The following is a 23,291-nucleotide window of genomic DNA, read 5'->3' on the forward strand; positions in this document are numbered from 1 at the left end:
TTTTGTGCTTACTTATAACTTGCCTGCCTAATGTATTTCAATATATAACACTTTGGTTTACCTTTTGTAAAATAAATAGTATGTTTCAGACACAGTGCCAAAGAAATATAGCTGCACTTTTAATGACTGTAAACCCTTAACAGCAAAAACCACACACAATGACTATAACTTTAATAAATCTGGAATTTGTGAACATATAATTTAAGGAACTATTAATTTTGAGAGTGTTAGCAAGAGGGGGAAGTTATGTAACCATTTACATTTCTGGGTATTTCACAAACTTTATTTTGTTGCCTATAGAGCAACAAGCAGTGTTTTGTAAAATCCTGGGATTTCTTGATGGCCCTGGAAGGGTTTCCTGAATGGGTGGGAGTTAATTATTTTAATTTGTTAAACATTTCTTGGTTGATACGACCATATGGGCCTGGAGGGGGTGGGAAGGGGAGAGGCCCTGGGTGGCCACGCTAAGCTTCCCAACAATGTTCTACATGATTGTGCCACTTCTGGAGTTACTCAAAGCCTGAAGAAAGTTTCAGGGGTTTCTCAATGGTTAAAAAGTTGAGAAAGCCTGCTATAGAGTATGCAAATATATTTGCAAACAACATGTATTCCATTTCCTTAGAAAGTTTCTACTGGAAAAATGAAAAGCTGTAAAAGTTAATAATAGATGCTATGATGTTTTATGGCAGTGCAAAGAAGAACTCTAGCAGTTTGGGTAGCATTTATGAACAGGTGTTCAGCTTTGTGATATATCAATCAATACGCAGACAGAATGCCCCAAATCAAGTGTCTTTTCAGCACATATACATACCTAGCTCTTCCTATAATGTAAAACTGTACACGTTTTGGAGTGCTTCCATACGTTAGAGGAAACATAAGTTCATTTGTATTATATCTGTTGTAACATGTACATCATTTGTTATTTCTCTGCTATTGATTGAAAGGCAGTCTTTTCGCTTAGACATTTAATGGTTTCTAGTTGAATTCTAACATACCAGCCTCTGAAGTCATTCTAATTAACATTCTATTTGTGGCTCACTTTCTCAGTCTGCCCACATTTAGATGTCATGACAAACCTCTGTTCATTGCAGTCATGTACACTGCTTTCCCCCACACAGACATATGTATTCTCACCCACCACCTCTCCTTGCATGCCAAGAACAATTGGAAACTGTCCACCAATCAGCTCACTGCATAGCTAGTTTCTGCTGGAAATAAGGTCTGGTTATCTCCTGAACTCACTTCTGTAAGGAAGAATTTGTGGCTGGTTAAAATGGGATATGTCGAAATCCACAGCAGGTCTACCACTCAAATAACACATGTTTCATATGCTAAGAAGCAAGTATATATGAAGTAATCGCTAATCAGCATAACAAATATTTCTGGTGTCTCTAAATTTGTTAAAATATTTCCAGAAAGAAGATAATTATTACTTATTTTAATGCAGCCATGACTTACCGTGGCCACCATTAACGAGGCAGCGAGGCGGAGGAGGATGGCGCTGTGGGAGCACGTCCCAATGGGGCTGGGCATGCATGGCTCAGAAGAGCCGCGCCAGGAAAGAGAGGGCAGGGGAGGAGTGAGTGCGTGGCACTTAAAAGGCACCATGTGCTCGTAGGCGGCCTCCTTCCTCCCCTGCCGGCCAGCAGGCAACTTCCCACCCACCCCATATAGTTAGGATTACGGGGGAATTTGGTCTTGCATGTGTTCAGAGTGTAAAGGAACCTGAACAGGTATGATTGTAGCAGAGGGAAGCAATGTGTCTTCCAGGATTGGGGGGCCTCAGAAAGAGGCAATGGCATTGAATGTGACCGACCCGAAGTGGTAGGCCCAAAACATTCAATGTCAGGTAAGCTGGAATGGGCTGAGGGAGGTCCACGCCTCCTGAAGCATTCCAGATACCTCTGGTTTTGCAAGATCTATGGCAAGGGGTCCCAGAGCCCAGCAGGGATCTGGGACAGGATGCCCAGGGCGCCATTTGAGCAGTTACGGGTCAGCTGCCCCAAGGTGGGTTCAGGATCCTTATTCCCTTGTTAGCCCACACATGTTATTGGTTAAATAAAAGCTGTGGCCTGTTTGCCAACCAAATTAAGGTGTGAGCATCATCATTGAGCCCAACTGCCAGCCTGCATGTTAATCAGTTTTACATTTATTTACATGGATGCAAGATGTGTCGATTTTAAAATGAAATTAAAATGTTTTTATTGAACTGTTTTGTAATGTTAACATTGCTTTTGATTGTTCTCATGTTTTATGTGTGCTGCCCTGGGGACCCTGATCTGGTGGAACGATGCAAAAGAATGTTAAAAATGAATAAATATGAATATGATTTTACATAGGAAGCCACTTAGCTCATGCAGTCCCCAGCACTAATCTCAAATCTAAAAAAAAAACATGCTTAGATTTAGCTAGTTTATTTAAAGTACTGATCTGCACCATAAGCTATTAGCCTCTTTTAAGGACGTACTGTACTAGGTAGCTTTTAGTGTTTACCATCCTTTGGGCAACCCCACCCTGACTCTGACAGTCAGAGGAAAGAGTTATTTCAACATCATATTTCCTTCAAATTGTAACAATTATTAGAATGTTAGTAGCCCAATTCTCTGCTTTGCTGAGACCTTATTTTTTTTCTTCATAAAATGCATTTTCTTTTCAGTGGGATGCCATAACAGAAATGGATGAATATAATCGCCCCATTCACACTTACCAGGTATGTAATGTTATGGAAGCAAACCAAAACAACTGGCTTCGTACAAATTGGATTTCCCGTGATGCAGCCCAGAAAATTTATGTGGAAATGAAGTTTACACTGAGGGACTGCAACAGCATTCCATGGGTACTGGGGACATGCAAGGAAACATTTAATCTCTACTACCTGGAATCAGATGAATCCCACGGAATTAAATTCAAACCAAATCAATACAGTAAAATTGATACTATTGCAGCTGATGAAAGTTTTACTCAGATGGATTTGGGTGACCGCATCCTTAAACTGAACACAGAAGTTCGTGAGGTGGGACCAATAAACAGGAAAGGATTTTTTCTTGCTTTTCAAGACATTGGTGCCTGCATTGCTTTGGTCTCTGTCCGTGTTTACTACAAAAAGTGTCCTTTCACTGTTCGGAACTTGGCTATGTTTCCTGACACTATTCCAAGAGTTGATTCTTCCTCTTTAGTGGAAGTACGAGGCTCCTGTGTGAAGAGTGCTGAAGAGCGAGACACTCCCAAATTATATTGTGGAGCAGATGGGGATTGGCTTGTGCCTCTAGGACGATGCATCTGTAGTATTGGGTATGAAGAAGTGGATGGTTCCTGTCATGGTAAGAGGCTCTTTTAAAATCACATTCCAAGACAATCTTTGCATTTTTTCTTTAATCACATAGATTTTAGTTGAGCTTTCATTAAATGTTGTGGCCAAACTTTCTCTAATAAGGGGTAAAGGGAAGATTATATGATTCACAGTTGAAAGTTGCTTGGGATATATTCAGCTCAGGACCATTCTCAACAAAGAATGGACAGATTATAAAAGCAAAGTTGTGGACTTTCAAGAAAAGTATGAGCAAAGTGGACTATTTGAGATTGCTGGTTATAATGAATAATGGAATTGAGTTGCAGGATAGATACCAAATAATTAAGTGGAATGTGTGTGCCAAGTTCAGTAGAAGAGAAAAGATTTAGTGCAGTGTGCTTAAGGTATCTGGAATGGATACATTTGTGAAAAACAATATATTAGGCCAGTGCTTATTATTTGCAGTGATATATGCTATGTTAATTGGAATATTATTACAAAAATTAACAATAATTTCATGTGAAAAAAGATAACAGGTAGATGTCCTAGGTAGAAATACATTGTAGTCTATTTCCTTTATGTGCTGTTTCTTGTACTAGTATTTGATTAGATTACATATATAATATCCACTGTGAAACTCTACAGCATAATTGTCATCTTTACAGACCTATATAGAAAAGGCGGAGAATAAGTTACGGTTAGTGCACCAGTAGATATTATGAATGGTGACTCTTGATAACACTTACGTTGCTTGAAAAAACTTGCCCTGTGTGGGTTAAGTACTGATTTGGGTCAGCCAAGATTTTGCATTTCTTTGTGTCAGGCTGTTTCATTTTTCTTAAAGGAATGATCATTGATGAACATAGTGAGTGATAGAAATCCATAGTATAATTTTATTTATTTATTTTACGTTTAGATGGATGTTAGGGATTTCAGAAAGCCATTTTGATGGTTGTTTTCCCAATCAGCAAGTGGAACTTTCCTCAAAAGATTCTGATATTATGAGAGTTCCAGCATGCTGGATTATTGCAGCTTGTTCTGTGCATTTTATTTGTGAAATTCTTTGCAATTGGTACAATTAAAAGGTCCTGCCATGATGTTGATGTTAGCCATTCAGTTGCATTCCACTCCTGGTGATCCTATGGGTCAAATGTCACCACATTTTTTGATCTTGCACATAATTTTTTATTTGTATAATGCTCTTGCCAGTGTCCATTTTGATCATATCTAATCATTGTGTTCTTTGTCAGCCTGTCATGATGACATGATTGTATTCTCATTGAGGACAGAAAATGAATTGGCTTGTCCTACTTAGCATATGGACAAGTAGATGGACATGAAGTTAAGGCTGGGGAAATTCCTGAAGATTTGGGAGCAATATCTGAGGAGGGTGGAGTTTGGGGAAAGAAGGGAGTTCAGTGGAGATGTGATGCCACAGAGTCCATATTTCCAAGATGTCATTTCCTCCAGGGGAAGTAGTCTAGAGATAAGCTGTAACTCCAGGAAAACTCCAGGCCACACCTGAAGGTTAGGACTCATACATTCCTTTTCACCTCAGCTTCAAAGGTGAGAAGTACACATGGGCCTCCAGCTTTTTAATCAGACATCATCTTTGACTCAAAAAAGCTCTCTGTGCAAACAAGGTGGATTATAGAGCATTTTACATACTTAAACCTACTTAGTGAACCACTGCATAACAGAAGTATTCTGGGCAAACTAGACCTTCCTTTTTACTTTAAAATGGAGAGCTTGGGGTGTTCCCTAGACCAGTGGTCCCCAACCTTTTTATCACCAGGGACCACTCAATGCTGGGGGGCACTCACCAGGGACCACTCAACGGCTTTTACTGAGGCCCGGGGGGGGGTTAGTTTACTCCTCTACTTTCAACCACTGCCCTAACACTCTCTGATTGCTATGGTAATGTTTAAACATCCCTTCAAAATAAGATACAGACACTCCACAACAATGAACATAAGGAACATTTTATTTTCATGGAAATTTTAACTTATGACAATGACAAATCAATGGGAACCCTGTTTTTCTGCAACGAGATAGTCCCATCTGGGAGTGGTGGGAGACAATGGCACCCGAAGTGTGTTGTAAAGGGCCGGGGGGGGTGTGAAGTAAAGGGCCGGGGGGGGGGAGAAGGCATCCTTCGGGGCCCACCTCCAATTAGTCGAAGGACCACATGTGGTCCGCAGCCCACAGGTTGGGGATCGCTACCCTAGACCAGAGTGTAAGGTGTAGTTTCCTGTGTATGCAGAACATCTAAAAAGGAGGGAATAACTTCCCCAGCATCATTTTTGAATGGAAAGATTATGGAGAGTAGAAAGCAAGAGCCTATTCTGCACCAGCCCTGCAGTTCCCACCACAGCTGGACTACCATTTAAAAAATAGTCCCTGAGTCTGTAGAACTTGGACTCATCTTTAAAAAATGTTAACATCTAATTTGGCCCCTTGTGACTGAACCAAGAAGGGGACTACCATTGTGTGATCTTTTTATACTGGCAATGTAGCAGGAAAATGTGTATTGCTTCTGAAGAGAAGGCAGGATTTTTTCACCCAATCAAACCTCAGTTTACTCATACATTATGGCCTAAATATTCAGTAATACGAGTATAAAAAAAGTTGTTTAGGATTACTTTATAATAACATTCCAGACCTATCCAGCAGATTCTTTTTATCCCTTCATAGCATTTTGACTGCATACATTCAAGAAAACATTCTGACTTTTTTCTGAACAAGCAAGATCTACGCATAATAAATAGAAGGCATACCTAAAAACATCTTTATGCTATTTAATTGCTCAAGAACTGAGAAATTAGCATTTAAACATATCGTGTTTGTACGGGCTTTGATATTTCTTAGGTTTTATGCACTATTCTCAAAGGTGAACAACATTTTAATACATTTGTGAATCTTCAAATGAATGTCTTTGGTTTATGGTGCTCTTGCTGTATTTTAAATTCTGCTCAATACATATATGTCCATACAAGTGTGAATGATTCAAAAAGAAGCTGCAGGACTAAAAAGCCCTTAAAATCAGTCTTCTGTCTACAAACTGTTTTATAAACTGAACAGTAACCACAAACAGCTCAGAATTTCTGGTTCACTTGTCAGCACTGCAGATAAGCTATCATTGTGATGCTACAAGATAGATGGCAAATTCTGTCTGAAAAAGTGTCCAGACAGAATTTTCAGTCTATGGTATAGATAGCTTGTTATCGGGTTCTGATGCAGAAGTCTGAGTTGCTGTGCTAGTACTGAGGCAAATCATCTTCTTGGTACAAAAATGCAACACCAGGAGCTTTCCCCATATTATGATGAACTCTAGTTGTTAATAGGGATTGCAGAAATGAGCCATTCTGCTGTTGCTCACACTCTGCTGTTTTAAAAAAAATGTTAATTTCTCCAGTGGGTACCCAAAGAACCTTACAATATTGTAACAACCCTGTGAGTTAAATTAGACTGAAATAGTGGCTAGCGTGTAGGCACCCAGCAAACTTCCATTGATAAAAATGGAATTTTAACTTGCATCTCCTAGTCATATACGCCAGTAAGGTAAAGGTAAAGGTATCCCCTGTGCAAGCACCGAGTCATGTCTGACCCTTGGGGTGACGCCCACCAGCGTTTTCATGGCAGACTCAATACAGGGTGGTTTGCCAGTGCCTTCCCCAGTCATTACCGTTTACCCCCCAGCAAGCTGGGTCCTCATTTTACCGACCTCGGAAGGATGGAAGGCTGAGTCAACCTTGAGCCGGCTGCTGGGATCGAACTCCCAGCCTTATGGGCAAAGCTTTCAGACGGCTGCCTTACCACTCTGCGCCACAAGAGGCACTTATACGCCAGTGCTATATTCTAACAACATTGTAGAGAATCATTGTAAACCACAAGTTCAAAGGTCCCCATACAATTGGCAACTAAAATGCACACATAATCTGTAACCTTTAATAAAGCCAGTAAGGGATGCTGGGAGGAGCTGGGATTTACTGCCTAACAACCACTGTCCTAGCTGTCCCATTCCTGATCGGCTGTCCATCCAACGAACAGCCAATCAGGAAGGATGTCCCACTCCTGGCCACATCCCCCTTCCACTTCTTCCACTTGGAAGTAAGCAGGAGCTGGGAGGGAGGGCAGATGGCAATGTGAGCCAGTGGGGGTGGGGGGTGGGGGTGGGGGGAAGGGGGAGGCAGCCCCTGCCAGTGCTATAGCCACCCAAGCAGCCACAGGCACAGCCACAGCCTTGCCAGACCTTGGTAGAGCTGCCAGGGTGGCAGGAGGAGGAGTGGACTGCCCAACAGGATGTCCCCTCTGCCCTAAAATAGCCTGCTGAAGCCTCCGCAGTCCTTAGTGAGCCTTTTGGGGGTGTCAGGAAGAAACAGACTGCCCACCACCTCCCTTTGCCTCGAAAAGGCCTGCCAAGGCCTCCATGGGCTTTGGTTGCCTTTTGGGGAGGCAGCGGGGGGTGAGCTGTCCAACAGTGCCTCCCCCCACCCTGAAAAGACTCACTGAGGCCTCTCCAGGGATGCAATGGGCATTTCTGTTAGTTCCAAGATAAACCAGGTGATATACAGTTTTGCACATGAAAGCTTCTATCTTGAATAAAACTTTGTTTCTTTCATTCATTCATTCATTTGGTTTCTATACTGCCTATTCCAGCAATCTGGCTTTGGGCAGGAAACAACAAGGTATACCAAATACATTAAATTCAAGAATTTATTTAAAACAGTTTAAAAAAACAATTTAAGATAATTTAAATTTTAAATTGGAGAAGTCAACTTCAGATTAAAAAGCCCAGAAAGGGCAAATCTAAGAAATGGGGTCTCTGTTATGTCACAGTTAGGCTGGCAGAGGTCTAGATCTCCCATATCAGTAGATAGTAACACGTGAGCTGGGTAAGGCCTGATAGAATCTGGATGTTCATTTTCATCTGCCCCAACCAAAAGCCTCTCAGAAAAGCTCCATCTTGCAGGCCCTGCAAAACTGAGGTAGCTCTGTCAGGGCCCAGGTGTGCTTTGGGAGCTCATTCTACCAGGTAGGGGCCAGGATGGAAAATGCCCTGGCCCTAGTTGATGTACTTCTTTGGTTCCAGGGGCCACCAATTGTTTAGAATTAGCAGAATTCCACTGGGAGCCAGTGTAGCTGTTGGATCACTGGTCAAATGTGTGCTTTCCAGGGTGTTCTCGTGAGAACCCTGGCTGTCACATTCTGGACTGGTTGCAATTTCTGGAACAGAGATGTGGGATGGCACACAAAAAGGTATCCCTAGACTCAAACTTTGTTAAAATGATTTATTGTGTGTATTGTTGTTGCTGGTATCTGCCTTGGTTTCTGAGCAGGTCAAGAACAAGTTGAACATATCAATATTTGAGGTTATATCAAGTAAAAATACGATTCTACTTGATTTAGCAACCAGTGTTGAAACAGAGATTGTTATCAGTTTGGAGGAGGATATTTTGTAGCCAGCTTCTGTAAATGTCAATGTTTAATTACATAGCTTGGATGTTAAGAAGAAATTTGATTCTGGTCAAAAGCATCAGTGCAGTTCTTCAGATTTAATGATGCATGCTAGAATTTTTGTCATTTCTTATCTGTCCTCCCAAACTATAAAAAAAAATGAGCCTTCAGTACACCTCATTTATGATATTGGTACCTTCAGTACACCTAAAGTACACCAAGTTTCTGATATTGAGTACAAACTCTTGTCTTTCTTTCACATTTTGTGCAGCCTATATTGAAACCTCATTGGAATAATTAATATAGATAGATAAATTTATTTGTATATAGCCATAGGCCTTTACAAAATATAAGATACAAGTTTATAAACAATAAAATAGAATAAAAGGAACTGTATAAAATATAAAATTTAAGACCAAAGAACTATGAAACAGCATACAATACTACATGGATATAAGAATATTAAGAGCCTGCCTTAATGGTAACAACGTTGGTCCTTATTTTCCTTGCAGCCAAAGCAAATAGTACAATTTTATATGATACATTGTCCATATGGTCAGATAGAAGATAGATTATCTTTTCAGCCACAAGAGTGGAGGTTAGAACTGGAATAATTAATTGTTCATCCCTATGTCTGAAGTTGCCAAACACAATACCTGCATGTAGCTGACCTGCACATTTATCAAGTCTCACCTCCCCTTCAAGTCAGGTTTCTATCTATAAAGCTAATGACCCAGTGCTAGCAACCAACAGGAGACTAGAAGAACTGATGTTGCATGATGATGACACCATGTCATGCAAAATTCCCTGTAACTGTAGAAAAAGCCATAAAGTCAGGGAAATGCCAATAGATTCATGCAATGCAGTGTTGCTTCTGGATTCCTAGCTGGAAGTGATGTTGTGGTGTCTTTTGTTTTTCCACTCACTAACATTTCATTGAGCACCAGAAGGAAACAAGGAGCTTTGGTGGGGGATGCCTGACTCCAAGTAGGCATCTGGCAACACTACCTATCCACTGGTATGCCAGAGGGTTCCCTGCATTCTAAACCATCACAACCTGTCTTGAAGTTACCTGTAATGTTGTTTCTGCATCTTACAGTTCCTTCAGTGTACATTCTTTGGGATGCCAAGGAATCTTGATTTTCCATCACCTTCCCCCACTTTAGAGAGGATTCAAATGAGTTACTTTGAGTTCAATTGATGAAAACTTAGCATTGATAGTCCCCTCACCAATACCCCTGGATCTGATCAGCCATGACAGGTTGACTTTGAAAACTTTCCTCATTATTTGATGTCTCAGAGTATTCTCTGACCATTTCTGCAAAAGGAACCTGTTCCTGGAAAAGCTTTGAATGTTGGCAGGTTTTAGAGCCCCCTCCACAAGATGTCGCCTGCATCCCAAGGTGTCCAGGAGCTGGGTCAAGTTTTAGCTATTTTAAAATTGCAATTTTGGGAATTGCCAAAACAGGATTTACATCCCTAAATCGCACATCCCACTGGTGAGCAATAAGTGGATAACCAGGGATAAGACTATATGGAGGGGGAAATGTGCGATAGTCTTGGCAGCTTTGTCCCACCCTCGCATCCGCCCTCCCCTCTTCTACACAGAGTAATTTTTTAAAAAAATGGCATAATCTACAAAACTACATTGTCAAAGTAAAAATCTTCTTTAAAGTGTGAATGGTCTTTTTGAGATCAGGCAGTCTGATTTTTGTTTTCTGGAGGTGATAAATGAGCTGGGAAAGGGTGGGGAGATCCAGCAGCCTCCTCTCGATCATACATGGGTCTGAACACCTTGTTTTTCAGCCAACCATTAACACAAAATGTCTATTTGGGCTCCAGGGACCATGTTCGGTGTCTCAGAAATCTACCCAGACATAAATAAAGTCAGAAAAACCACACAACCCAAAGGGGGGGGGGGATGCTATATCGTTCTGGTATTTCTCCATAGCAATGCAGCAGTGTTGATTTTTATTTAAATTTACATGTGTTGTGGCATTACAGCATAGCAACGTGGAAGTGCCTTTAAAAAAATAATTTCGGGACTGGGGAGAATTTTGGCTTGTTTTCCCTTGCAACCTTGTCAGGAGGCAAAAAGCCACAGCGGGGCAGAGGGAAAAGATGGGAGGAGTCTCCCCATGAGCAGGGCCTCAAAACGTGAGATTTACCATCATGTGTTTGCAAGCCGGAAGCCACTCATGTTTTGTCCCGCCATTGGAAATAGTCTCTATATCCCTCTACACTTCAGTAAAAACCTGTACTATGCATGCTGCAACACAATAAGGGCTTAATCAGTCTTCTAACCAGATGAATTTAAGAAAGATTCTCAATCACTACTAATAGCCCTAAAACCAGCAAACTGTAGCAGGCAAAAAACAACACAGATTTCTGCCCAAGATGATCAGCTAATCCCACAGTTCTTGAGTAAAAATAACTGTTAAATGGTAGGTCAGAGTACCTTTAAATACATGCTGATGCATGCTCTGTGATTAGCCTTTCCTTTTGGGTAGAGAAGAGGAAAACACCTTACACACACATGCATAATCACTATGGTGACTGAGCATAGTAATAGGCAGTGATCCTTAAATAATTTAAACAAAAGTAAGCACAGTGAAAACCTCAAAAACTATTCTTGATTAAATGAGCTGCAAAGTCCTGGCACCATCATCAATAGTCGAGGGGGGGGGGGAGGTTCAGTTAAGTTTTAGGACTTTTCTTTTTCAAAGGTTAAGTCTTCCTTGTAGGTGTCCCCTTTGACTTGGAAGCCTTGTACACATGAGCATAGGTATTGCTTTTGGGTAGAACAGTCTTTTGCTAGAAGAAGAGCTGTTTTTTGTGCCCTGCTTTTGACTACCCAAAGGAGTCTCAAAGTAGCTTAAAATCAGTGTCTTCCTTCCTCTCCCCACAATAGACACACTGTGAGGTAGGTGAGCTCTGAGAGAACTGTAACTGCCCCCAAAGTCACCCAGCTGGCTGCATGTGGAGAAGTGGGAAATCACTGCCAGTTCTCCAGATTAGAGGCTGAAGCTATTAACCACTACAACCAAACTGAGCATTGGGAACTTTGGAAAGTAATCATTTGGAACCTGATTTAATTGTTTTAGGCATATTTTAATTACTAGAGCCAAGAAGCTCTTTGATGTTTTGTTGCAATTGGGAATTTCCCTGTAAAAATAAAAGCTATTTCATGTTCCCTTCATTTTTAAAAGAGTTTTCTTTATATTTTAGTAAATGCAAATGTGTTTAATCCTTAGTTTACAAAATGAAAATTCTTTAACAGTTATGTACTGATGTGGACAATGCATTCTGCATATGTCAGATGTATTGCATTATTGTTGAATCCTGACTTCAGGATAGGTTCTCAGGCTGAGCTCTTAGAAAAATCCAGACCAGGCTGTGGAAATAGCATGACCTTGTGCAAGATTAATGATCCAAACCCTAACGATTTTGCTTTACTTCCTATTTGGAAATTACTTAATGGAACATATTTATAAAACTTCATATGGTCCTGAAGCAAACCATGCAGCATATTATATTATTTTGTAAGGTTGAAAATCCACACCCAGATTTTTAATGCTCCATCCAATGGAAAGGTAAGATCTAACAAACCATGACTGGGAAGCAAAACAACTACTCACTGTTCAACAAACTACGTACTGAGTTTACATAAAATTAACACAGTTCTACAGTTCTGTCTCCATTCTCATACTTCTGCTGTGTGAGCTGTTCTGGAAACTCTTGCACAAATTGAATGTCCCCTTTTGTGAGCAAAAGATGCCCAACATAAAAGGTTGCCAGCCTCCAGGCAGCATCTGGAGCTTTCCTGGAGTTACAACTTATCTTCAGAGACCAGTTCTTCCAGAGAATATGGGCCGCTTTGGAAGGTGGACTCTATGGCATGAAACCCTATTGCAATTGTCAGCCTTCCCAGGCTCCACTGCCAAATCCTCAGGCATCTCCCAGCACAGAGTCAACAAAAGAATATAGTTGTTTTACATCTACGAAATATAATGAAATACAAATACAAAAAGAGTAAGGTAAAGAAATACCCAAGTAATGATTTAAGTCTGAAGAATAGCTTCAAATTGTTAAAAACAAACAAACAAACAAAAGCACATTTGCCTCCTAGAAATATGTTTAAAGATATTTTGTAAAATATTACTTACGCCATACATTCAAACACAAGCTCTGCAGTAATTTCTTCAGCGTAGGATTTTATTGATTGCCATGGTTCAATCTAAATCACAAATTATCTTTATGTTCATCTATTAAAGCACATTGTTGAGACATGTGAGTTCAGAAACAAAACATGGGATTGCATAGTTTGGGAAATGCAAACAGTAATTAATTGAATTTTTAAAATGATGCAATTTTCAAGTGCCAGTTAAAGAATTGTATTATTTTTACTGAAATTAGGTTGGAATGTAGTTTCTTTTAAAATATGTTCTATGCACATTTTAAACAGTTTTAAAAAAAATTCAAGTAAGTGCTAACCGATACTGTAAACCTGACAAATCTCATGAGCGAAAATTCAAATTAACAGTTCTGATCTGTAACATAAATAGTAAGCTGAATCCACTGGTGTAAAAGTTTAGAGGCTTTTTTATGACTCTAAAAAGTCTATGCCTGGGAAGATGTGTCCCACATTTTAAAAACCAAATAGAAGGAGCTTCTGGGAGGAGAGGAACTGGTTAATATTTTTCATTCTCCCTTCTTATCCCATTTAAAAGCTGGTGGCCTATAAGCCAGTGTCTATATGCCTGTATTTTTCCAATGCAATACAATTATAACATTTTTATTATCTAACTGCATGTGCTTTGTAGATAATTGATTAATATGAAATTGTGACCCCCGAGGAACAAATGGAGGAGGAACAACTTTTTCTGCCCAAGAATGCCAACCCTGACCATGATCAACCCTGATAATTGTTAAGAACTTCAGAAGAGCTCTGCTGGATCAGACTAGTGGGGAGTCTAATCCAGCATCCTGTTTTGTAAGGCAGCCAACCAGATACCCTGGACTAGGGTCAGCATAGAGGCAGAGGCTGATGCCGTCCCCCTGCCCACACCAATGCTTTCCTGATTAGATATATGCATTTTTGTATCTGGTAATGTTGGAATGTTGTTGTGAATTGAATTGCTTTGACGTGAAATGTGAACAAAGATTCTTACATATGGATGGTTAGTGTTAACCAGACTACCCACAGGCAACAGCTTTGTAGACACAAATTTTCTTTACTGTTGCCACTCACTCTAGCTGAAGCTTTCTTTGATTACTGTAAAATTATGTGAGCTATAAAGCCAGATGTCTTCTGCTTGGATGCACAGAATTTCTTTAACTCATTTTGTTGCTGAAATTGTGCTTGATTGCTATGGACTACATTACTTGACCACCTGACCAAGCTCTTTTTCAGCTAATCTTTTTGTTTCCCATTTTGGTCAGCTCACTAAATTTATTTTTTGACACTATTTTACATCGTGGCTGTCTTCTGTTCAGATGTTAACTCCCTGTGTTTTACTGCTGGTGTTTTGATACTGGAAAGAGAAAGGCAGCAGGTCATTCATTCATTCATTCATTCATTCATTCATTCATTCATTCATTCATATACCGCCCTCCCCAGAGGCTCAGGACGGTTTACATAAAACGTAGAAAAAAAATGCAAGAAACAATCCATAACATGTAGTTAACCATAACATTAATACTAAACTGATAAATTGTAACAATGCTAACAGTGCAACAGATCCAGGAGCAGAATGCATTGATGGATTTCTGTGTGGTGTGATATGTGTATGTGTGTGTGTTTGTGTGTGTGTAGAGCTGCAGGTAATAATGGGCATAACAAGCTAGGATATGACTACTGGAAGAAGAAGAAGAAGAAGAAGAGTTGGTTCTTATATGCCGCTTTTCCCTACCCGAAGGAGGCTCAAAGCGGCTTACAGCCGCCTTCCCATTTCTCCCCCCACAACAGACACCCTGTGGGGTGGGTGAGGCTGAGAGAGCCCTGATATCACTGCCCGGTCAGAACAGTTTTATCAGTGCCGTGGCGAGCCCAAGGTCACCCAGCTGGTTGCATGTGGGGGAGCGCAGAATCGAACCTGGCATGCCAGATTACAAGTCCGCACTCCTAACCACTACACCAAACTGGAACACAAACTTTTACAGAAAGCTTGTAATTACTCACCCAGTTCTTAATCAAACTGACAGGAGTTTATCCATCACTAGTGTTATTCTAAACAACAAGCAAATCAAATAACCTAGTCAAAGTCATTCTCTTCCCATTATTGTAGTGCACAAAATGACCCATGGCTTGAATTGTTCATTATATGCAGTGTATGCAAATGTGTTTTATACCTCTTTATCATGTCCTAAATTGACAAACATATTCTCGTGCTGTTGTTTGAGAGTTACATTGTAAATACAGAGAAAGCCAGTGATTAGCCTCGATAACTGCAGTGTTTTTTTCTCTGTACATTGGGTTGGGTCCTTTGCAGCTGTTCGACTAACTACAGTGCTTTACTTCAGTGCAAGGGTTCTTCTTCTATGTAGTTCTTCTTTGTTACATCCAAAGCAAAAGATTTAGTTACCTTCCTAAACCAGAAGCAGAATTCAGTCTATGGAAATTCTTCAGAGATTCCATCCTGTGTTTCAGGTGTTTGTTTGTGTTTCCCCCTCCCCTTGTTGCCTAGGGAGTCTGTAGGAAAAGTAGTTATGTAAGTGCACACTTCCACTATTCCATAATTCAGTGATAATGGAAAAAGTACATCTAGGTGTTCACTGTATCTGCTCAGTGTGGAATACAGGAGGAAAAAAAGGAAGTCTATTGGCATTCTTTTCAGCAATTCAAGAATAATCTGAAAAGCACATTAGACTTTTCAGTAAGATTTTGTGTTCTTTAATGGGATGTCTTTTTAAAGAGTCTACATGAAATATGAGCCCAATATATTTAAAATATTACAGCTTCACTATTAACTGCCCTTTCTATTTTCAAGTTTATCCTTAATTAATTAATGAGGCTATAGGAGATAAATCTGGTGCCTGCATCCTTTTAAACTTATCTCAGGCATTTATAAAAGTTTTTTTTCCATATAACATTATATGCAACATTTACCTTCCTATGCATTTTCCATCTACAAGCATATAGGTAATCCTGAGGGTTGAGTAACTCAGCATAAATTTTATGTTGTTATAAGTATTCAAGTATGTTGCATAGTAATCACTAGAAATTTGAAAAAAGAGTACTCCCTTTTGAATTTGTTACCATGGCTTTTTAAATTCCTGCAGCCTTATATGTTTATATGTTTGTTTGTTTGTTTACTTACTTACTTATTTACTTTGTTATATTTATAAGCCGCAACTTCTGGCACAACCATCTCATGATAGTTAATGTCATAGTTCAAATATGAGTTTAAAAACAACAGCCATAGTGTATTAAAACAATAAAAGTACCCCATTCCCACCCACCCCACCCAACTAATCCTCCAGTTACCAACACCCAACAGAAGAGGATGTTACTCAGATGGATATGATATCGGGGGCCTCCAGGAAGGCGGGGCCATAATATCTCTTCAGCCTGGCCTCAACCAAAAGCCTGGTGGAAGAGCTCCATTTTATTGGCCTTGTGGAACTGCATCAGTTCCTGCAGGGCCCATAGCTCTGTCAGTAGCTCCTTCCACCAGGACAGGGCCAGGGTCGATCAATTATTTATTGATAATAGATTTGATCAAAGTGATTTGCTTACAAAATTATTTGAAGTACTAGGTTAAAGAAAAGGAACTTTTGGCTAAGTTGTGCATCTTAAATGCTCATCTGAGATATATTTAATTTAGGTCACTGTTCATATGTTTGAGGTAGACGTGGCTTGATTGTTACCTTTATGAAAACATAACCTTCTTATGAACGGCAGTGACAATGTGATGTTTTTCTGGTATAGTAATGGTATGGAAAAAGCTGGCACTAAGGCTATGAACAAATCCTTGTACTGTGAAAGAGACACAGTACAAGGAATTCACTATCAGGCCAGACTTTTATGATATCTATTATAAGTGGGGTCAAAACTGTCTCAGCATAATGAGTGTTGTTTCCAATTCAGTCCATCCCAAAGGAAGGAGGGGCCATGACTGCAATTATATCAGCAATTAGGAAATGTAAGCTACACAGGACCTGACTGGCAAAAGTTCACATACTTCATGAATTCGTCCCATAAGAGAATTCAATCCAGCATTCTGTTTTAGTCCCTGGTTTTCCGTTCTCACAATTGAACTGTGAGCCCATCAAGACATGCATAGAGCTCACAATGACCCACAACTGAAATATATGGCACAGTCTGGGTGCAGCTTGCTATCTTTTTGTTGCACTGATGAGCTCTGATCAGCACCATGCTAGGTCAGTGGCACTCACAGCTCTCTGCCTTCTTGAGAGAAGACAGAAAAGGAAAAGGACTGGTCTGGACTACAATCAGTCAGGAAAGTGAAGGGAACCAGGAAGAAGGGAACAGAGTGGCAGCAGCCCTCATACACTAGTTCGTCGCAACTGGAAAACAGAGTACAGTATTATGACTGTAGCTAGTGTAAACCCCTCCTCTTTCCGCCAGTTTGGAAAGAAAAGGAAAGAAGGGACGTATACACTTTACATCGAACACTGCCTTGTTTAGTTAGTTCTGGCACATCAGGTAAGCTCTGTAACTCTGAAAGCATGCACTGTATCTAGAAGTGACTTAAATTTGCATTAAAATATTGCATTGTATCTTAAGCCGAAATGCAGTTGTGCAGTTTTTAAAAAAACTTTCAACTCACAACTGGATTCTTAGAACTCCTTTGCCATAAGAACTAAGAACAAGATGAATGAGTGGGCGGGGAACCAAAAAATGGCTCTAGAGAGGGCCCTGCCACCTAGCTGTACCCCTGCAAGGAAACGCACTGCTTGACTCTGTGTGGGGCAGACAAGACACCACAGTTCACTGATTCCCCAGCAGCAAATCTGAGGGCCATCCCAAATGATGAGCACACTAGAAAACTGTGCCAAGTCTTGATGATTCTTTCACAGCCCTCCATGGCATTCTGAGCATGGGCACAGAGGATACGAAGCAAGGCTATCTTGCAGCATGATCCCATCTCAGAGCTAGATTTTTGAAGTCCTAGTGTTGCTGCTGCTTTATTCTGTGCCTTGGATTCCTGCTGCCTGCTGCCACTTGCCTGGGAAGATGTATCTGAACATCTTTGTGACTGGTTTGCCCTGTGACTGAATGCATCACAATGAAAGTCGGGGGGGGGGGGGGAGACACTTCCTGACAACATTGAACCATGGGGGAAATAACCTATGTGGTAATGAGGTCTTAGCCATCCAGCAACATTCACCAATCAAGAAGTCATGCCACTAGAAGAGGAAGAAAAGTTGGTTCTTATATGCCGCTTTTCTCTACCAGAAAGAGTCTCAAAGTGACTTATGATCGCCTTCCCTTTCCTCTCCCCACAACAGACACCCTGTGAGGTGGGTGAGGCTGAGAGAGCCCTGATATCTCTGCTCGGTCAGAATGGTTTTATCAGTGCTGTGGCGAACCCAAGGTCACCCAGCTGATTGCATGTGGGGGAGTGGGGAATCAAACCCGGATTACCAGATTAGAAGTCTATACTCCTGACCACTACAGCAAACTGGCTCCTAGTGCCATGGTGACTGGTTCATGTGGTTCAGCAAACCACAACTGCTTATTTTAACTACTAGATGAAAACTACAACTGCATCAAAGGTAAATAGGAGCATTGCTGTAATAATCTGTCAAACTCTAGGGTCCATTCCGCACAAGTTTAATGTAGCAGGAGTGTGGCAAATTGTAATCGCTACTAATATGCAGTTATGCACAACGTCGTACACAATCTGCCACACTCCTGAAACAGTCCCACTAGAACACTTCGTTGTAGTGCTTCCAGGGAAATCCCAAAAAGTGGATTCACCCTCTGGAAAGTGCTACATTCTTGCAACCAATCTGCAACACTAGCAAAAAAGTTCTGTGCGTTCCCATTGTTGCAGTTTCAGCAAAGTCCCTCCCCCTGGCGCTCTCCTCCGAACTTCCGGCGAAGCAATCGCCATTTTTTTTCTTGGAGCGAGCAGAGAGCAATGAACCAGCAAGCCTTCATTCACCCAGCGAGGCTTCTCCGGCTGCAGTCCCTCCACAGAGCAGCTTTAAAGCTCACCACAAGTCACCAAGCACAACACAGCCCCGTTTGCAAGTTCCCTTTATTTTTGGCCGAAAATCGCACCCATGCATGGGGGGGGGATTTTTTTTTCACTTGGGGGAGCGTGGCAACGATGAATCGGCAGCTCACAGGCCAGCTGCCAGCTAGATGGGTCTCTACGTTAGGAGGAAGCAAGGAATCAAGGCATATTCGTTGCAATGTGTGTTTTTCTTTTTAAAAAAAACAAACATGTTCTTAAAGGCAAAGGGGCTTTTCCGGAGCATGGTAACAACCGCCCATTGGCTGCTCATTTGATTGACGGCCAGGGGTGGGACAAAGCACGGCAAAAATCGCTTCCTTTCTAGCGATTTTTGCCGAGACCGGAAACCTGTGGGAAACTATTGAAACGCAACTGGATTCCACTACAAAGGCAGGTATGCGTTATGCCGAATTCCACTATTTAAAATTCCATTTTTTCTTTCTGTAATCAATTTGCCACATTGATCCTGGTGCGGAATGGGCCTAGTTTTTACATAACCCACAAGTAACTGTTCCCAGGAGGTAAAGGTGGCTATTCAAAAGTTATCATTTGCAGTGTGCTTTCACTGGGATATGCTTTCTAACTGCAGAATAAATTATGTAAAATAATTCTACCTACCAGTAATACATCTAACAGAGTTGAAAACTGCTCTTGAAATGTCTCTCTTTAAAAGAAGTGTGACTTCAAAGGGATAATGATCAAAGTGTGCATAAATTCCCAAAGGACATGGGAATATATACACAGAAGGATTTTACTCCAAACACTAACAATGATTGCTTAGTTATATGGAATCTAGTTATTATATAATAGTAGCTGTGTATGTAAGATGTCTTACTTTTGCTGTGACAGCTTGACTATATTCCCACATGTTAAATATTTCAAAGCTGGCTTTATATTTATTCATAGACTAGATGAAAGTGTTAATTCTAATTAAAATGGTGTTCTTTTCAATAGCATCCCTAATATTCAGCAAAAAAAAAAAAAAACGGTTCCAGAAATATCATAGCTCCACTGTGAGTTATTTTCTTGACCTAAAAAGCACTGTTCCTGAAAAAATACTTGGTTGTAGTCTACACATAGGGATGATACATGTGATATGAGATGTATCAGGGATCCCCTCAGCTCCACTTGCAGGCACACTACCATAAGGAACAAAAGTTCACGGATGCTTTGGTGTCCTATTTTGCTTGAAACCTGGTGCAGAGGTGGGGAGGGATTTTATCATACCTTCCCAAACTGAATGGGGGGGGGCTGTTTGCCCACTGTGGGGCATATATGTGGGGCATATATGACAACTAACAGAATAGCATATAAATTGGAGGAATTTCTTCCAGCCTAAAGTAGAATGTCACCCAATATTAAATTTATAATTCTTTCATAGTTAGTCCACTTTCCCCCTGTATTTATATTGGTTGCTTCTGAAGATGTAATACTAGCTACCTGGAGTATGTTCCTCATATTGCTATTTTATCATTTTTATTATTTTTTTATTTACTGATTTGATGTACCACTCATCCCCACAAGCAATGGTTGCTGGTTGATTTCCAGATCAAGAAGAAGAAGAATTAGAATCATAGAATCATAGAGTTGGAGGGGCCATACAGGTCATCTAGTCCAACCCCCTGCTCAACGCAGGAAGTGTGTATCAAACCTTTGCTTGAAGAATGCCAGTGAGGAGGAGCTCACCACCTCCTTAGGCAGCCTATTCCACTGCTGAACTACTCTGACTGAAATTTTTTTTTCCTATCTAGCCTATATCGTTGGTTTTTCCTGATATCTAGCCTATATCGTTGGTTTTTATATCCTGCTTCTCACTGCCTGAAGGAGCCTCAAAGCAGCTTACAATTGCCTTCCCTTCTTCTTCCTGCAGCAAACACCCTGTGAAACAGTTGGGGCTGAGAGAGTTCTGGGAGGACTGCTTGGTCAGAACAGCACTATCAGGGCTGTGATGAGCCCAAGATACCCCAGCTAGTTGTAAGTGGAGAAGTGGAAAATCAAACCCGTCCTGTCAGAAGCTGCCATTCTTAACCATTATACTACACTGGCTCAAGTTGAAGGTGCTTTTGCCTTTAATGTAAGGTGACCAGATTTTAACATTGGTAAAGCAGGACACATTGACCAGGGGAGTTCTTGATTTAAAAATTTTGTCTATATGGAGCAACAAATATTTTCATAGAACGCAAAAATAGTATTGTAATATATATTTTTTTCCAACAACCATCCAAGAGACGACTTTACACATGGACATCACCAGACGGTCAACACAGAAATCAGATTGACTATGTACTCTGCAGGCAAAGATGGAGAAGTTCTATACAGTCAGTAAAAACAAGACCAGGAGCTGATTGTGGGTCAGATCATCAGCTTCTTGTTGCAAAATTTAGGCTTAAATTGAAGAAAGTAGGGAAAGCACTAGGCCACTCAGGTAGCAACTAAATCATATCCCCGACGAATATACAGTAGAGGTGACAAATAGATTTAAGGAATTAGATCTGATAGAGTGCCTGAAGAACTATGGATGGAGGTTTGCAACATTGTACAAGAGGTAGCAACTAAAACCATCCCAAAGAAAAAGAAATGCAAGAAATCAAAATGGCTATCTGAGGAAGCTTTACAAATAGCTAAGGAGAGAAGGGAAGTGAAAGGCAAGGGAGAAAGAGAAAGATGCACCCAATTGAATGCAGAATTCCAGAGAAAGCTAGAAGAGATAAGAATGCCTTCTTAAATGAACAGTGCAAACAAATAGAAGAAAACAATAGAATGGGGAGGACCAGAGATCTTTTCAAGAAAATTGGAGATATGAAGAAAACATTTCATGAAAAGATGGGTATGATAAGGGACCAAAATGGTAGGGACCTCACAGAAGCAGAAGAGATTTTAAAAAGGTGGCAAAATTATACAGAAGAACTATACAAGAGTGAGCTTAACATCCCTGATAACCACAATGGGGTAGTTACTGACCTGGAGCCAGACATCCTGGAATTTGAAGTCAAATGGGCCTTAGGAAGTCTGAGCAACAATAAAGCTAGTGGTGGTGACATCATTCCAGTTCAACTATTCAAAATCTTAAAAGACGATGCAGTAAAAGTGCTACACTCAATATGCCAGCAAATTTGGAAAACTCAACCATGGCCACAGGATTGGAAGAGGTCAGTTTACATTCCAATCCCAAAGAAGGGCAATGCCAAAGAATGTTCAAACTACCGCACCATGGCACTCATTTCTGAGGCTAACAAAGTTATGCTCAAAATCCTACAAGCTAGGCTCCAGCAATATGTGGACCAAGAACTTCCAGAAGTACAGGGAGGATTTCGAAGAGGCAGAGGAACTAGAGATCAAATTGCCAACGCTGGATCATGCAGAAAGCTAGGGAGTTCCTTAGAACATCTACTTCTGTTTCATTGACTATGCTAAAGCCTTTGATTGTGTGAAGCACAACAAATTGTGGCAAGTTCTTAAAGAGATGGGAATACCAGAGCATCTTATTTGTCTCTTGAGAAACATATATGCAGGTCAAGAAGCAACAGTGAGAACTGAACATGGAATCACTGTTTGATTCAAAATTGAGAAAGTTGTTTGGCAAGGCTGTATACTGTCGCCTTCCCTATTTAACTTGTATGCGGAGCACAGAGGAGTCACAAATTGGGATCAAGATTGCAGGGAGAAATATCAATAACCTCAGATATGCAGATGATACCACTCTAATGGCAGAAACTAAAGAGCTGATTGATGCGGGTGAAGGAGGAGAGTGCAAAAGTTGGCTTGAAACTCAACAACAAGAAAACAAAGATCATGGCATCCGGCCCTCTCAATTCCTGGCAAATAGATGGGGAAGAAATGGAGATAGTGACAGATTTTATTTTCCTGGGCTCCAAGATCACTACAGATGGGGACTGCAGCAAAGAAATTAAAAGACGCTTGCTCCTGTGGAGGAAAGCTATGGCAAATTTAGACAGCATCCTAAAAAGCAGAGACATCACCCTGCCAACAAAAGTGCATTTAGTCAAGGCTATGGTATTCCCAGTTGCAATGTTGGACCATAGGGAAGGCCAAGCGTCAAACAATTGAGGCTTTTGAACTCTGTTGCTGGAAAAGGCTCTTGCGAGTCCCTTGGACTGCAAGGCAAACAAACCGGACAGTCCTAGAGGAGATCAGCCCTGCCTGCTCATTAGAAAGCCAGATCCTGAAGGTGAAACTCAAATACTTTGGCCAACTCATGAGAAAGAAGGACTCCCTGGAGAAGAGCCTAATGCTGGGAGTGATTAAGGGCAAAAGAAGAAGGGGACGACAGAGAATGAGGTGGCTGGATGGAGTAACTGAAGCAGTCGGTGCAAACT

At 40.8% G+C, this 23,291-nt stretch overlaps 1 protein-coding gene across 7 annotated transcripts in view; it reads left to right on the plus strand.

Moving 5' to 3' along the window:
• EPHA6 (EPH receptor A6) overlaps positions 1-23,291 on the plus strand; it is a 537,720-nt gene that overhangs the window by 130,658 nt on the left and 383,771 nt on the right. For 6 of the 7 annotated variants that reach the window (XM_077342222.1, XM_077342223.1, XM_077342219.1 and 3 more), the window contains exon 3: positions 2,657-3,320. In XM_077342222.1, coding sequence (XP_077198337.1) covers positions 2,657-3,320 — 664 coding nt within the window. The remainder of the gene's footprint in view (positions 1-2,656; positions 3,321-23,291) is intronic. The other variant, XM_077342226.1, reaches the window with a different exon arrangement.

This window comes from Paroedura picta, chromosome 6, assembly GCF_049243985.1.
Source record: "Paroedura picta isolate Pp20150507F chromosome 6, Ppicta_v3.0, whole genome shotgun sequence".
Lineage (NCBI taxonomy): Eukaryota > Metazoa > Chordata > Lepidosauria > Squamata > Gekkonidae > Paroedura > Paroedura picta.